This window comes from Ooceraea biroi, chromosome 5, assembly GCF_003672135.1.
Source record: "Ooceraea biroi isolate clonal line C1 chromosome 5, Obir_v5.4, whole genome shotgun sequence".
Classification (NCBI taxonomy): domain Eukaryota; kingdom Metazoa; phylum Arthropoda; class Insecta; order Hymenoptera; family Formicidae; genus Ooceraea; species Ooceraea biroi.
In genome coordinates this window covers 8,179,610-8,193,636 of record NC_039510.1, presented here as the reverse complement: position 1 = coordinate 8,193,636, position 14,027 = coordinate 8,179,610, and the positions used below count along the sequence as shown (strand labels likewise).

The 14,027-nt window shown below is 36.3% G+C and overlaps 1 protein-coding gene across 1 annotated transcript in view; it reads right to left on the bottom strand.

Moving 5' to 3' along the window:
* The window catches only part of LOC105282739 (cytochrome P450 4C1), a 53,960-nt gene extending 43,011 nt beyond the window's left edge, over nt 1–10,949 (bottom strand). The window contains exons 1-3 of the mRNA XM_026969568.1: nt 10,584–10,949; nt 10,244–10,353; nt 9,974–10,064 (exon numbers count right to left, since the gene is read on the bottom strand). Coding sequence (XP_026825369.1) covers nt 9,974–10,064; nt 10,244–10,353; nt 10,584–10,743 — 361 coding nt within the window. The 5' untranslated portion in view covers nt 10,744–10,949. The remainder of the gene's footprint in view (nt 1–9,973; nt 10,065–10,243; nt 10,354–10,583) is intronic.
* Nucleotides 10,950–14,027: the final 3,078 nt, after the last annotated feature.

Here is a 14,027-nt window from a genome sequence, read left to right as displayed (position 1 = left end):
GCAACAATTAGTAGAAAGAGGTAAAGAGAAGGCTAATGGCGGATGATGAGAGTCGCAGTCAACAAAAGATTCAGGACATCTCGACATCAGTATACCTCTAAAGGAAGAGAAAATTAAATCCAACATATAACCAGATGCATTTGGTACCGAGTTAAACTGGAAAAAATTTAAAACATTGAAATTATCACATAATAACTTAGCTTGGTCAATGAGAGAGTAATTATCAGGATAATGGACCTGCATGCAGTTGTAATTCAGCCAGACAGAATTAGGAAGGTTAAAATCTCCAACAATAACAAAATCAGCAGTAGGATTTTCATACCAAAGACTTAGGGATCGAGTGACAGAAGGAGTCATAAACATCCAGACTGGAGCCAGGCGGTATGTAAATAGCAATTCTTCTCAAACAATGTTAAATAAACGTTTTAATATTGTCAATAAAACAATGTTAAATAAACGTTTCAGTATTGTTGAATTAACCTTTTAAAATTATGTTGTTCGAACCATACAAACATTGTTCACTTAACCATAAATAATAGTACTGATAGTAGTGAACTATCACTACAGACATTACTATTACCATGAATACAGATTACTATTAGTGTATAGTTATTTGTACTTTGCAATCGTATGTTTAGTTTAACAATATTTAGCAACCATAATCATATGCCCACTAAACATGAAACATGTATGCAATATTTTCAATTGTTTCATACAGATTTCAAATGATACATTTTACTTCTATGTTTATACAAGGTGTCATAATTGTTATGGATGGAGAGATTCCATAAAAGCTTGTATTAGAAATGTACCAAATGTGACATTTCAAATAAAACGTTATAAACACGTTGAAAAGATGTTTCATATACATTTCCAAGGTAACAATGGAAGTAACGTATCACAGTAAACACTTAGATATGTATATGAAACATCAACTCGAAATGTTTGTGATACATGAATGAAAAAAATGATTTGAGATATCACATTTAATATATTTATAATACATATTATAAATGTACCAAATGTAACAGCTCAAATGAAACATATCCTAAACATTTTACTGTTATGTTTCGTAGATATACCTAGACATTTACTGTTATACGTTTCTTTTTCTATTATTTTATAACTATATGTGAAACATTACTTCGGAATGTTTAGGATATGTTTCATTTGCTGAAGTGGAAGCATATTTATTCCCTTTAGCGTTGATCAATTAAAACCGTGTTCGTGCATACAAGTGTGAATCGTCTGCGTTCGATAAAAAATATACGGTTATATTAAATATAGTAGTGAAAAGACGCATACATATATATATATATATATATGTATAAGATATAAACACATACCTTAGTAGATAGTTGGTTCGAATTTGCATCGCTAATATTACTTCATCATAATGAACTGTATGTTTCGTGTATGTAAAGACGTTTTACAGCAATTACTATTGCAAGGCTGGTCAAGATTTGACGAGGTTAGGATACATCCACGTGATGTCAGGAAGTCGTTCACTTTACTAATGGAGGTCTTCTCGATGACTAAAAGCTTATGCGTCTTTTCACTACTATATTTAATATAACCGTACATTTTTTATCGAACGCAGACGATACATACATATATATATATATATATATATATATATATATATATATATATGTATATATACACACACGTCATGTTATAATCGCTTTTCAGACAAAAGAATTATTCATATAATCAATGCAAATAAGTCTGTCGTGATTTACGGATTACTACAAACTATATATTATAGTATTAATATTTGTTCATCATTTTTACCTAACATTATTCATTCTTTATTTTATAGATGTCAGAAAGGAAAAGGAAAGATTTATCAAAGGTTACAGACAGACATTTCCGTAGAATCGTCGGCGCGAAAACAATGTTCAACATTGACAACAATAACAATCAGACAGACAAATGTGACACACACAGGAAAATTTCATTTTCTAACGCCGCAGCTTTATGTTCTCAAAGAAATTATGTGATCAACGAAACCATAAGAGTGCTAAAGTTTTATTTGAATTATATCAATAACGAAACGAACATTCTCAAGTGCGAAATATTGCAAGACGCAATTGGTTTTTGGGTCGAACATAATTTACCGATACAAAGTTTGGAAAATGTTTTACTCGATCACATACACGTCATCTATTATCCACTTGGATTATTACTGTTTTGGTAAATCGATTTATTCTTTCTGAAGAAGGGCGTTCCTACTATTTTATTTTTCTTTAGTCCTTGATAAATAATTTTCTTATGTATTCTTAATATATGTTACAAAAAATATATATTTTAAGACAAGTGTAATAAAAAACAATAAAGTGCAATGAAATATATGGATGATATTAATAGTACTATACACATTTATTTAGAAATATCTATAAAATATCACTCTAATAAACCTTACAGAAGCAATTCACAGTAACATATAAGTATTATTCCTAACAAATGTTTTCGACATGTTATCATGAGATATTTCTGTAACGTCGTGTATTTTGGTATCTGAATATGGACATTAACTATAGTTATAGCTATCTATGTCATGTTTCTAAGATGTTTCCTAATGTATCTCCGAAACATTTCATGTTGCAAAAGAATGTTTATTAGAAGTTTTTGATGTTTTTTTGCATAGTGGGTGGTTACACTAAATAAATATTATGATTTTACCTATTATATTTATAGTTACATTAACTATGTTTTTTAAAGTAAAAAGTACTATTTCTATATGTTTGGCACCAAAAATTACTATAAATTATAATAAAATTATGGTAATATTAAATATATTTTTTTATCAGTGCACTTTCGTCCTAATTTTTAATTAATCGATAACTGGAGTGACGTTAATTATACACAACAAAATTACCTTTTTAAAAAAAGGTACAAAAAAAGCGCCAAGTATACGCGCCTGAAGTTCTTTCCAAAAAGAACTCTACAAAACTAATGATATGAACAAATTGCGCCAACTACAATGGGTATTTATGCAAACCAGAAAATCTATTACTTTATTATTACTCTTTGGCCGATATTCATTGTTGATTCTGATTTAAGACCATCTTAAGTACAATCATAAGATATGTGAAACCAATCACACAGTCGTATTAGCATCTTAAGACATTACTTCAGATCGTCTGAAAATAAGAACGCACTATAAATACTAGCCTTTGATATTAAAAAATAAAGGACATAATAATATTAAGCAGATAGTTTTATACGATAAATATTTTAATACATAGAAATATATTTATTAATACAAATAAGTGTTTTTTTCAAAATACTTGGCGCTGCTAAATCGAATCATTATGTTAATTGCCTCATTCTCTTTCTTTCTCTCATGTGAATGCGTGCATGTGTGTGTATGTGTGTGACATTAGAATTAAGCATAGAATAAGTTTAACTACATTTGTACATATATGTATTTCAGCGAGTTGTTATGTAATTTAGAGTTTAAGGAAATTATTGTAATCTTTAGATTATTTAAATACTAAGACAATTTTTGATTCGGTTTAGCAGCGTCAAGTATTTTGAAAAAAACACTTATTTGTATGTATGTCTTTATTTCGTCCCCTTGGGGTTTGAAAGGCGCTTTTCCAGGGAGCGTACCCGAACTTCTTACAATCAATCTTTACTTTTCCCTTCCCCTTTCCCCTTACAATCGTTCTTTCACTGTCCTGGCCATTAGCAACCTTACAATGCCTCTAACCTATTTGCCTCCCCTTATCCTTCTTCTTCTTCTTTTCCTTCCTGTCCTTCCACATCCTCTCTCCTCCTTCATTTCTCCTAGTCTCCACTCTCTTTCGTCCTCCTCCTGTCATCTCCTTCCTCTTCTTTCTCTCTTTCCATGTCCACCTTCCTCTGCAACCATAAACCTAGTACAATATTCTTTCTCATCATATCTCTCCCTTCTCCCTTCTCCTCTCTCCCTCCCAATCACCCCCCTCTTCCTCTTCACCAATTTTCTTTCCTTCCTCCTCTCTCTCCCCTTTTCCCACCCTACTTCTTCTTCACCAAATCCTGTTCTTTCTCATCCCATACCCACTCTACCCCTTCTATCTCCATCTTCCTATTCTCTACTTTTACTTCCTTCCCCTTTGCTCTCTCCTCTTTCGTTCTCTCCAGCAACCTCCATCTTATTCTTCTTTCCTCCATCGTTAGATCCTCATCTATCCCTATTCCCCATCTCCTCCATGCTTCCCCTCTTTTCTCCATCAAATCTTTTTTATCCCCCCTCCTCTTCATCTCTACTATCAATACCCACTTTCCTCCTTCCCCCTCCTTTCCTCCACCTCGCCTATCTCCGTCTTTCTCCCTAACAATTCCTCCATCATTTCCTCCACTGTTATCTTCCTCTCTCTTTTACTCTCTCCCTCTATTCCCTTACATAATATCTTATTTACCCTCCCCCTCCTACTCTCTATTTCCTCCATTTTTCTCCTCTCTCTCTCTCCTCCCGCTCCTTCTCCTCTCTTCTTCTCCTCTCTCTTTCCTCTTCGCTCTTCTCCACCTCTTTCCACCACTCTTCATCTTCGTCTTCCACCGCACCTTCTTCTTCTACCCTCTTCTTCTTCTCCTCTCTTTCCTCACCGCTCACTCTTATACTCTCTTCTTCCTTTCCTTCCAGTCCTCTTTCTTCTTCTGCCCTTTTCATCTCTTCACTCTTCTTTCTCATCGCTCTCTCTTGCTTTTCATCTCTTTCTCCTCTCTGTTTCTTCTTCTTCTTTTCTCCGCTTCTCCTTTCTTCCTCTTACCTCACCTCACCACCGACTTGCTCCTTCTAACCTCTCTTCCCTTCCTTTCTCCTCCTTCACCCTTTCATCTTCTCCCTCCTTTCACTCTTCCATCATCACCATCATCTTTCCCATCATCTCCATCATCTTATTCATCATCTCCTTCATCTTCTTCATTTCTACTCTGACCTTTTTCGCTCCTTCCATCTTCTTTTCACTTTCCTCTTTTCTCTTCTATCACTATCCTCTCCGTTGATTGTCCTCGAATCACGTGTCCACCATCGACCATGCCTTCGATTTCTGACTTCGATCCTATCTTTCTGCCGCCCTCTACCATGTTCCGCTCTTCTACCTCCCTCTTCCTGTTTTACCTACTGACCTTCCTTTGTGCTCCTCTTGTCTTACGTAATCATTTCCCTCCTTCTAACCTCTATCTCCTCTTTTCTCACAACTCTCCTCCACTTTCTCTCCTTTCCTTCCCTCTTTCTCTTCTCTCTCTTCATGCCTCTTATCTCCTCTCCTCCTTCTTACCGTTCCTCTCCTATCTTTCCGCACTCTTCATTAACTTCCCGAACTCTCCTTTCTTTCGGCACACCACTCTCTACCTCTCACTTCATTCCACTCTTTCTCCTCTCCTCCTCTTCTCTTTTCTTCTCCTCCATGTGCCCTATCTCCTCCGCTCTTTCTCCTTCCTTTTTCTCATTTTCTTCATCCTTTGGCACTTCATCTCACTTATCTCCCCTTTTTTTCGGAGCCTTATTCCACACCTCCCACCTCACCAACCGCCATTTTCCATCCCCCACTTATTTGTATTAATAAATATATTTCTATGTATTAAAATATTTATCGTATAAAAATATCTGCTTAATATTATTATGTCCTTTATTTTTTAATATCAAAGGCTAGTATTTATAGTGCGTTCTTATTTTCAGACGATCTGAAGTAATGTCTTAAGATGCTAATACGACTGTGTGATTGGTTTCACATATCTTATGATTGTACTTAAGATGGTCTTAAATCAGAATCAACAATGAATATCGGCCAAAGAGTAATAATAAAGTAATAGATTTTCTGGTTTGCATAAATACCCATTGTAGTTGGCGCAATTTGTTCATATCATTAGTTTTGTAGAGTTCTTTTTGGAAAGAACTTCAGGCGCGTATACTTGGCGCTTTTTTGTACCTTTTTTTGAAGGTAATTTTGTTGTGATTTCACACATTTTGTAGTGTGAAGTATGTTATTCTTTTTTATAATATCAGATGATTGCATAAGTTCGTGCCCGATTTTCAGATAGATGGGGTTAACTTACTGCGTGGCGGAGCTCCGGTGTTTTTGTTTGGTTATATTGCATGCACTGAATAGGTGACAGTGTCTTCTGTCACTTTAGCGTCAGGCATCGTTCAGATAAGTCAATTTGTGCGTAAGAGACATTTTTAAAAATGGAGAACGAAAAGATGCATTTGCGGCATGTAATGCTATACGAATTTCGGAAAGGCGTGAGTGTTGGGACTGCACAAAAAAACATTCAGAGCGTTTATTTGGATCGTGCTCCTGCTCTCCGGACAGTTAAAAAGTGGTTTGGCAGATTCCGAAATGGTGATTTCAACTTGGAAGATCAACTCCGCTCTGGACGGCCTTCTGGCATTGATGACGACATTGTGTGTGCCTTAGTGGAAGAAAACCCAAGGATTACAACTGAAGAGATTGCTGAGAGGCTGAAAATTGATACTTCGACCGCGTTTCACCATTTAAAAAAGCTTGGATACGTTTCCAAGCTCGATACATGGGTGCCGCATCTCTTGACTGAAAGGAATAAGCTGAACCGCATGAATGTGGCCATTTCTCTCCTCGCACGTAACAAAAAAGAGCCTTTTTTAGATCGAATGATAACAGGCGATGAGAAGTGGATTCTGTACAACAACGTACAGAGAAAGAGGACCTGGAAAAAAGCAGGTGAAGGTGCAGAACCCGTCGCAAAAGCTGGCCTGCATCCAATGAAGGTGTTGCTGTGTGTTTGGTGGGATTGCAGGGGAATTATTCACTTCGAGCTACTCCGACGCGGCGAAACAATCACGGCGGACAAGTACTGTGAGCAACTCACTAGACTCGATGCGGCTATTCGAGAAAAACGTCCGGTTTTGGTCAATCGGAAAGGCATCATCTTCCATTACGACAATGCTAGACCGCACGTCGCCCAACAGACGCTGCGAAAACTGCAGGAGTTGCAATGGGAAATTCTCCAGCACCCACCATATTCTCCAGATATTGCGCCGTCAGATTTTCATCTGTTCAGGTCTTTGCAGAATAGTTTGAATGGCGAAAATCTTAAGTCCGAGGAAGCTGTCGAAAACCACCTCACGAACTTTTTTCAAGGAAAACCAAGCTCTTTCTTCAAAAATGGAATCAACAAGCTTGTAGATCGTTGGAAAACAATTGTAGAGAAGGATGGAGACTATATAATTGATTAATAAAACTGTATTCTTTCAAATTTAACCTATTAAAGTTTATCTTTAAATCGGGCACGAACTTATGCAATCATCTGATATATGAGGAGATGAAAGCCATAGTCCTGTCAGTCAAGGTTTTTAAAAGTATTAACTTACATGTTTATAAAATATAAAATTATATTAAGTATATTTATGCACAGAAGTCAATATATGCAAGAAAAAAGAGTTTACCCCCGTCGTTTTTTATTTCGTTTAATAAATAAATATAAATATACATTCTGTAAAAAAAGTATCCGGAATTAGTTAATAAAACACAAATTACTTGTTTATTAATCAATATTGATTTTGTCACCTTTAAAATAGGCCCCATCGGATGCAATGCACATGTGCCAACGCTTAAGTCCTCAAAACACTTTTCAAACGCTGAAGCTGGTATTGCTTTGAGTTCCTCATCGTCGTCGTCGTCGACGTGGTCCTCTCACTCACGCTCTCTCGGTCTCTCATTCACTGGCTCTCTCGCTCTCTCATTCACTCGCTCGCCCTCTCGCTCTCTCACTCACTCGCCCTCTCGCTTTCTCATTCACTCGCTCTCTCGCTCTCTCACTCACTCGTTCTCTCGCAAATATATTTTTTTTCACTCCAACTTCTTGCACTACATCGCGTCGTACACTTGTCGTACACCGACTGGTGGAGATGTGTCCGTATATCCGTGTGACTTACACATAACGGTCGGGTCGATAAGTTAGAGTTTTCTAATGTAGAGCCTCTACATATGATCGTTATGTGTGAGTCACACGGATATACCAACAGCCTCTTCGCCGGTCGGTAGATGTACATGTTATCTGGCGCACGCGAGAAAACGGAGCTGCTGCCATCTCAATGAGAGGAACGAATTGTACAAACGACGTTGATGATGATGACGTTTCTTAATCGAAAATTTGGCAATTTCAGACTTTGCATCGCAATATCTCCGCTCGTAGGGCACGTAGAAGAGAAATGAAAACACTTTTATTACATAATTCGACCCCAAGTTATCCATTGAGCCTACTTTGAACTTGATCCGTTCAGCGGTTATTGAGATCTAATAATCTGAGTGTCTGCGAAAGCGTCGTTTCGCGTAATAGTGTCACGGTGTGGTCTCGCTGCGCGTATACTTGGCGCGAGACACTACCGTGTCTCTTGATCAAATTTATTTCTCTTTTATCGCGCATCTTAGCGAATAATTGCCATCATATTTTTCGATAAAATGCAAAGAAGGTTGTTTTGTAACGCGCTAAACGTTTCCTCCTCTTGGCCTTTGCGCGCACGGGGCGGAGTTGTAAGTCTTTGCATAAATCCAATTATTATCGCGCAATTAAAGCTTTGCCAATCAGGCGAATAATAAACGAAAAATATATGATTAAAACCCAATTTGATTCGCCAGTAACTTTAATATTTAAATTTTATTTCTTGACCACTTCTTGACAACTGGCAATAATTACAATTATGTGCTACGTTTCGACCATTATTTTGGTCCTGTGTGCGCTAATCTATATTCACAATATTTTATGTCATGTAATCTTTTTCTAATATGGTATCGATAAACCCTATTGGATAACAATTATTGATCAATATCTTTTTAACCATTGTGATATTAGACGCATGAAATCGCGAGTCTGACAACAATATCGCCATGTTAACTAAACCATTAATAACTGCGACCCTGTCAACTAAACCATTAATAACTGCGATCTTGTGCGCTTCAGAATGATTAGATAAATAAATTATATAGCGTCCCGAAAATGTAAGCTTTCTATACCAGTTAGTTCTCAACGTGTTCATGTCCCTAATGACTGTGGTGTCTAAAACATTTAAGCTGTTGTTCACCTCAATTTCGCAGGTAAATTTTAATCGAGGATGATAATTATTGAACACATTGAGAACTTCCTGGATTTTGCCAAAGGATAAAACTGTAAAGATGTCATCCACGTATCGATAAAAAACAGGTAACTTAAACTGAAGGGTCTCAACACAGTGAAGCTCAAGATCCTCAAGAACCATGTCGGTCAATATAGGCGACAAAGGAGAACCCATCGGACAGCCGACTCTATTCGTAAAAACAACCGTCAAACATAAAACTAGTAGAGCTCAAAACTAGATCAATCGTATGCTTAAACTGGGTCACACTAAATTTACAATTTATCTCAATCATATGCCATCTTTTTTCGATTGCCTTCATAACATAAGTTCTGTGGGAATGTTTGTAAGTAGTGACGTGACATCTACTGATGCCAAGACTTTATTCCGTTCAACTTTCAAACTGTTGATTTTCTCCACAAATGTCCAACTGTCCCGGATGTAAGATGAAGGTTTAGGGATAGAAGTACTCAAAATCTTGTGAAGGAAAACACCAAGACTGTACGTTGGGCTCAACCAATGATTGAGACAATGACTCTTAATGGACAACCTATCTTGTGTGCCTATCTTGTGAAAATATATGAAGTGAAAGAAAACAAAGTCTACTACACGAGGGAGTTCGATCATTCCTGTATTGACTGATGCAATATGTGCACTTTAATCAACTTGTTGGAAATAGCTGCGTTTGTATTTTAAGCTTATCAGTTCGACTCGTCAGCTCGGTAACTATTAAATACGTTAAACTGATTTTAGCTGATAAAACGAGTTTATGCCAGCTTATTATTATAATATCATATTTAAGTTCTACACAAAATTCAATTTTTTCACGTTGCAACTTCGAATTTTTATGCGTGTGTATTGTGCATTGTAATTTATATTTTACATTACCTGCGCTAGTGAGAAGGCCAGTATTAAACCAGGAGAGTAGAATGTCATATATGGCACTCTTCTCGAGATGCTTCATCGGAGAAAGTACTATCTGAAATCATGCAATTTGTGAAAACTATTTTAGATATCTGTCTTCAAGGTATTTTATTAATAATAATAGCAGGGCTGTTGCAGCGAATCATAAATGAACGAAATATTCCAAATATTTCCCAAATCGGATTATTGATAATTATTGCAGAATTGTATTTCCTCTGAACAAAACTTCGTTACCTTCAGATCATCTGGATGACGGATAGACACAACAGGTACGAAAAAGCACCATATTTTAATAATGGGATAGTAAAAGTCAGTCTCATAACGTAGGAGTTTCCAGAGGGCCTCTGAAAAATGTATAAGAATGTTACAGTTACAGACGCAAGAATTGCCAAGGCAGTAGAAAATTTCGTCGTTATCTTCGTTGTTACTTTATGCGTCATGCAAATATACAAATACATCGAGATGTACAAAAACCAACTGGCTATACAAAATAAATTGCATCAAGGTAGTAAATCTGTGATGAGCAATCGAGCGCTAAGTAATTAATGCAAACGTATTAGAGATGTGCACTTGCCATGTGATTGTTGATACTCTAATACGTTGCCGCCTATCGGAAATACAGGCGCTGGCCCCGGTATACGATTGATGAGCCGGCCTTTTCTAGATCCGTAATGCACATAATAATTCCATACGAATAAAACAACGATAACCGATAACAACAGAATAAGGATCATCTTCGTTGATGTTAAACGAAGGTAAGTTGAGTTCAATTCTCGTTCTAGTATCAATCCTTAGATCATATGTGTTACAAAATATCCCAGTCAATGACAAAGTTGGTAACCACCACGATATCCTAAATTCATCAAATAAACGAGTTCAGTGAACATTATAATAAGTCTATGTGCTTTAAGGGGAAGTTGAAGTCGTCTGTATTACATCACAATTTGCGAACACTAATCTTTTTATTGATTGCATAGAATGCAAAATCCCTTTCCACGATTAAAGTATCCCTCTAAAAAAACCTTACAAAGGTAAAAAAATACGCCAAGTACATAAAAAACTAAATATGATGAAATCCATAGTTAACTAGCCAAGTACCTAGAAGCAATTCAGTTTGAGGATTTGTAATTTGAAATAATACTTGGCGTGCCCGGGTCGCATTGGACATGTATTCTTCTAAATTTGTACTGCCTTGAGTATTTTCACTAATGACTTGTAAATCTTTGTATTTGGTAATTTTAAAACAAATACGTTTACAGTTTTGCATATTAGCAAAGTGATTATAAATATCCCTTTACATTACTCATTCAATACAAATAATTTACACATAGAGTTTACACAAATTATAGGACATACGTTTTAATGGGACCCGGGCACGCCAAGTATTATTTCAAATTACAAATCCTCAAACTGAATTGCTTCTAGGTACTTGGCTAGTTAACTATGGATTGCATCATATTTAGTTTTGCTTTTTTATGTACTTGGCGTATTTTTTTACCTTTATATGGTTTTTTTTAGAGGGATCTCATTACTTTTTGTAAACATTTTTTATATTTTTTCTGCAAAAAATGGATATGCATTTTTAGCATTTCGAAGCCAACTGCACTTTAGCACTTTTGAATCATTGATTGATTGCCATTCGGTACGGATGATTGCCATCACGTACTATGTTTGTATAATGTCCGTCAAATTTTTACTTTCACCTTCATGAAAACTTTCACTAATCTATCTATATACATTCACTCCCAAAAAAAGCGGTGCACTAAAATTTAGGGAAAATTTTACCAACCTTCAAATGATCATAACTTAGTAAATAATAAAGATAAAAATATGTTCAAAAATGCAAAATGAATCTTCGAGTATCCACTTTAAGAATATTTTAATGGCAATTATGGTCGGCCATTTGATTCAAAATGGCGGATGACAAAATGAGAGGATGCAAAAGTGATAACCGAAAGTCCGAGTTTGTGACGGTGCATGGCGTGAATTAGATATCGCAGCCTAATGGGACCAAATGCAAATGAAAATATAGAGTGTTATCTTTAAATTGCTTTTTACCGAGCTCGATGCGATCATTTTTCGCTGAGTTGTGCAACTTTAAAAAAGAAAACACTCTGTTAAGTAAATTTGGAGTATCTCAACAAAAAATGATCGCATCGAGCTTTGTAAGAAAGCGTTTTAAAGATAAAACTCTATACTTTTATATGCATTTAGTCCCATTGGGCTGCAATACCTACTTTACACCATGTGCCATCGCAAACTCGAATCTTCATTTATCAATTTCGCATGCTCTCCCTTTCCGCCATTTTAAAAAACTCGTCGTGCACAATTTCGATTTAAATTGCGAAAAGTAGGGTTTCAAAGCTTTAAAACCGTTTTTGAAATTTTGTGCTAGGATAGTTAGGTACCGAGATATTCAATTTCGAATTTGCAATATCGTCGATTGAGCAAGGCCTAAGGAATTAGAAAACCCTGCGGTTCGTTTAGTTCTTTTATAATTCCAATTGCTGCGTTCATTATTCTTTATACTCCAAATCCTTCTTATGTGGTGTGTGCGTGTGTGGGTGTAGGTGTGTGTGTGTGTGTGCGCGCACACACACACACACACCACAAGGAGGGTTTGGAGTCTTAAATTACTGTGGAACTGACGAACCACGGGGTCCTCATCCTTGTGATACACACACACACACACACACACACCCCACAAGGAGGGTTTGGAGTCTTAAATTACTGTGGAACTGACGAACCACGGGGGCCTCATCCTTGTGATACACATACACACACACACACACACACACACACACACACACACACACACACACACACACCTACACCCACACACGCACACACCACATAAGAAGGATTTGGAGTATAAAGAATAATGAACGCAGCAATTGGAATTATAAAAGAACTAAACGAACCGCAGGGTTTTCTAATTCCTTAGGCCTTGCTCAATCGACGATATTGCAAATTCGAAATTGAATATCTCGGTACCTAACTATCCTAGCACAAAATTTCAAAAACGGTTTTAAAGCTTTGAAACCCTACTTTTCGCAATTTAAATCGAAATTGTGCACGACGAGTTTTTTAAAATGGCGGAAAGGGAGAGCATGCGAAATTGATAAATGAAGATTCGAGTTTGCGATGGCACATGGTGTAAAGTAGGTATTGCAGCCCAATGGGACTAAATGCATATAAAAGTATAGAGTTTTATCTTTAAAACGCTTTCTTACAAAGCTCGATGCGATCATTTTTTGTTGAGATACTCCAAATTTACTTAACAGAGTGTTTTCTTTTTTAAAGTTGCACAACTCAGCGAAAAATGATCGCATCGAGCTCGGTAAAAAGCAATTTAAAGATAACACTCTATATTTTCATTTGCATTTGGTCCCATTAGGCTGCGATATCTAATTCACGCCATGCACCGTCACAAACTCGGACTTTCGGTTATCACTTTTGCATCCTCTCATTTTGTCATCCGCCATTTTGAATCAAATGGCCGACCATAATTGCCATTAAAATATTCTTAAAGTGGATACTCGAAGATTCATTTTGCATTTTTGAACATATTTTTATCTTTATTATTTACTAAGTTATGATCATTTGAAGGTTGGTAAAATTTTCCCTAAATTTTAGTGTACCGCTTTTTTTGGGAGTGAGTGTATATATAAGCCAAATACCACTCACTGACTCATCAACGTGCAGCCCGAACCACTGCACCTATCGACTTGAAATTGTAAGGGTATATTCCTACTATTATGTAGGTGCTCACTAAGGGTGGGTTTTCCGAAATTCCACCCCTAACGGGTGAGAAGGGGTAAAATGTGTTTTTATTTAATTCTACACATAATATCGCGGGCGAAGCCCGCGTGATGGGGAATGCTAGTAATTATATATATATATATATATATATATATATATATATTCGCACCAATATATATCTTTTCCAGGTACAGCTTTAAGTTTTAAATCTGTCATTTTAATTATTTTAGTATCATTAATTTTAAACATTTTTATG